The following is a 2,876-nucleotide window of genomic DNA, read 5'->3' as shown; positions in this document are numbered from 1 at the left end:
GTTAGCATCCGGGCTGATAGGCCGATCTTGTCCCGATTCAGTATCACTCGAATTACCCTCAGCTGTCTCCTTTCGAGACTTTGTCTTCGGCTTGGCTTTATTCTCTGTAATTAAAAAAAAAAATTATTGCAAGGGTTCGGTATAAAAAAAATATGATAACATAATGTTTTAAAAAACACCAGTACCACGTTTTTGTCTTGCAGCCCTTGATTTTTTAACTCCTAGAGTGCTTTACTTCAGCAGGGGTACGCAGTTAATCGATTTGCTTAGCAACTATGGTGCCAATGGTGTGCAATTTTTTTCGTATCTATTTTTTTTCGTATAGGACATTTTTGAGCCACCAACTACAAATATCTGTAAATAAACACAATAATTTTACATTTTTATACATTATTTAACACGTGCATGTACAATTTTTATATACATACCATTTAGTGCAAGTAATTTTGTCGAAGACAGTGCTAGTCTACCTCCTTCGTTATCTTTGTCTTGTGATCGAGGACCTGACTTTCCTGATACGGAACTTTGAGCTAAGGTTTCTTTCCCAAATACTGCGACAGCCAAATTTCTAACGAACTTAGCAAATGTGCCAACAGCATTTCTTTCAGCTGTATCATATTTTTCTTTTAGAAGCCAAACACCTCTTCCCAAATGAATCTGAAAATAAAGAATTTTTTTAAAACAAATTTCATTAAATGTAAAAGTGTCAAATTTTTTAGATAGTATAAATGAGAGCATTATCTTAAATATAGCTAGTTACCTCTTCTTGATTGCTTTCGTTGATCCTGAAAGTACTGACACCTTGTCGCAGACCAAGTGCTTCCATGTTTGATAAGTTGACTTTATCTGTAATTTAAGATAATATTGTTAATTCATTATAATTTTACATTATAAATATTGAAAAAAGGTTAAAACTATATTTAGTAATTATATTTAGTACTTTCACATAGATCTTGACAAAATGTCAACAACCCTTTTTCCGTTTGGAAAATCTCTGACAACTGAGCTTTCATAGCGTCTTGGTTTTCCAATATTTTTGCTTGTTGGTTAAACACATCAGTCAATGTCTTGCTATCCTGCGTTCCTGGCGTATTCCTCTATAAAATAATAAAATGATAATGACACGATATAATTATAATTAATTAAGTTGAGATTTTGTAAATATTTTATTAAAGTAGAAATGGAAATGTATAAAATTTTACTACCTCATTTACAAGATGCTCAAATGCATTTTCATTAATCGCTAAATTTTCCATTGGATTTTCCATTGGAGGTTGTGAGGAATGTGTTTTGGTCGCCAATTCTTTGTTCTGATCCTTTGAATTTGGAGATTGATCTTCAGGATAAATCTCATTGAAACTTTTGTGCTACGTAGTAAAAAAGATTATATCAAATATGAAACATATTTTACACGCATATTATGAGGTTGTTGCATTGCAATATACATACAGTTAATGCTTGTCGTTTTTGATTGATATCAGTTATCAATCGTACATGCTTTGCTAAGGTAACGTTTTCCTTCATTTTGATCAACTATAATAAATATTTATAAATTAGTAAAAAAAATCTATGCTGAACAGCGTTAAACTTAGATAACTTCATTTTTTTTTTAAATTAACGATCAAAGAAATTGTCAATATAGCAGCTTTTATTATTAAGTTTACAAGCTAATACCTTTCCTGACTGCTTTTTATTTGAATCAGACTCAGAACATGACTGCATTACTTTTGATGATGGAAGGCGTACTCTCCCCGTGCTGTTAAGTTCCTTTTCAGATGCTATCAAGTATACATATAATTTATGTAATATTTACAAAAAATTGATGATTACGACATTAATTTATGTTAAAGATGTAAGGTCTAGTACCTCCAAGTGCATGAATAATGCATTTTACTTTCTTTCTGATGAAAAAGGTTGGATCAATAAACAACAACTTGAGGTTAATTTATTGTTTAGTATATTGTAAAAGGCTTGAGAGCCTAGTCGGCGGCACGTCTGCTCACATCGGAGTCTTACAGGCAAGAGAGAGAGTGTATTGTAGAGTACAGCATAGTCTGCTCTACACACGGAATATGATATAATACGTAATAGGCGATTAGAGTATAGCGCGAGACATGCGCGGTTCGTCAGCTCTCGCGTGAGCTCGTCTCAATGTACAAAATCGCAGTTGACCAATAGATGGCGCGACGTGTACCATTTTGGTACTGGTAATCAAGATTATAATACTTACTATATTACAACACGCCTCCTTAAGTTTATAATCTTGATCTTTAGCATTAACTTTTCATTTTCGATACATTTTTCTATTACATTTTAAATTAATCTTAGCGCTTTTCTATTTTCTATAAACTTTGTTTTATTTAGACTTTTCGTTAACATATCTGCTAAATTGAATTGAGAGTCTATTTTTATAATATCAATTATGCCATTTTCATAATTCTCATTAATATAATGATATTGCACTTCAATGTGCTTCGAGTTTTTAGTGAAGTTACCATATTTTGCAATCGCAATTGCACCTGAGTTATCCTCATACACATTAATTGGTTTATCGAATTCTACATTGAACATTTCGCTTAATAAATTTTTTACAAACAATATTTCTGTTACTGCTTCTGACATAGCAGTATATTCTGCGAAAGTTGAACATTTGGTTACAGTGCTTTGTTTATGAGTTTTCCAGAAAATTACATTACCATAAAGTCTTATTACAAAGCCTGTTGTAGATTTTCTATCTACATTATCACCTGCATAATCAGAATCTACCATACAATCTAATATTTCGTTTTTCAAGTTATCACAATATGTCAATTTTAGATCTTTAGTTTTATACAGATATTTTAGGATTCTCAACGCATATTTATAATGTGTTTGGT

At 31.5% G+C, this 2,876-nt stretch overlaps 1 protein-coding gene across 1 annotated transcript; it reads right to left on the bottom strand.

The window, feature by feature from the left end:
• Window positions 1–347: 347 nt before the first annotated feature.
• On the bottom strand, window positions 348–1,612 carry LOC116418306. The gene is made up of 5 exons (XM_031933373.1): window positions 1,450–1,612; window positions 1,206–1,367; window positions 941–1,097; window positions 761–846; window positions 348–657 (listed from the first exon to the last, which is right to left on the bottom strand). Exons 1-5 carry the CDS (start codon window positions 1,522–1,524, stop codon window positions 391–393), a joined length of 747 nt encoding a protein of 248 aa, XP_031789233.1. The 5' UTR covers window positions 1,525–1,612; the 3' UTR covers window positions 348–390.
• Window positions 1,613–2,876: the final 1,264 nt, after the last annotated feature.

The sequence above is a fragment of the Nasonia vitripennis genome, unplaced genomic scaffold, assembly GCF_009193385.2.
Source record: "Nasonia vitripennis strain AsymCx unplaced genomic scaffold, Nvit_psr_1.1 unplaced0158, whole genome shotgun sequence".
Classification (NCBI taxonomy): domain Eukaryota; kingdom Metazoa; phylum Arthropoda; class Insecta; order Hymenoptera; family Pteromalidae; genus Nasonia; species Nasonia vitripennis.
Note: the sequence above shows the minus strand (reverse complement) of the source record. Positions and strands in the feature narration are given on the sequence as shown.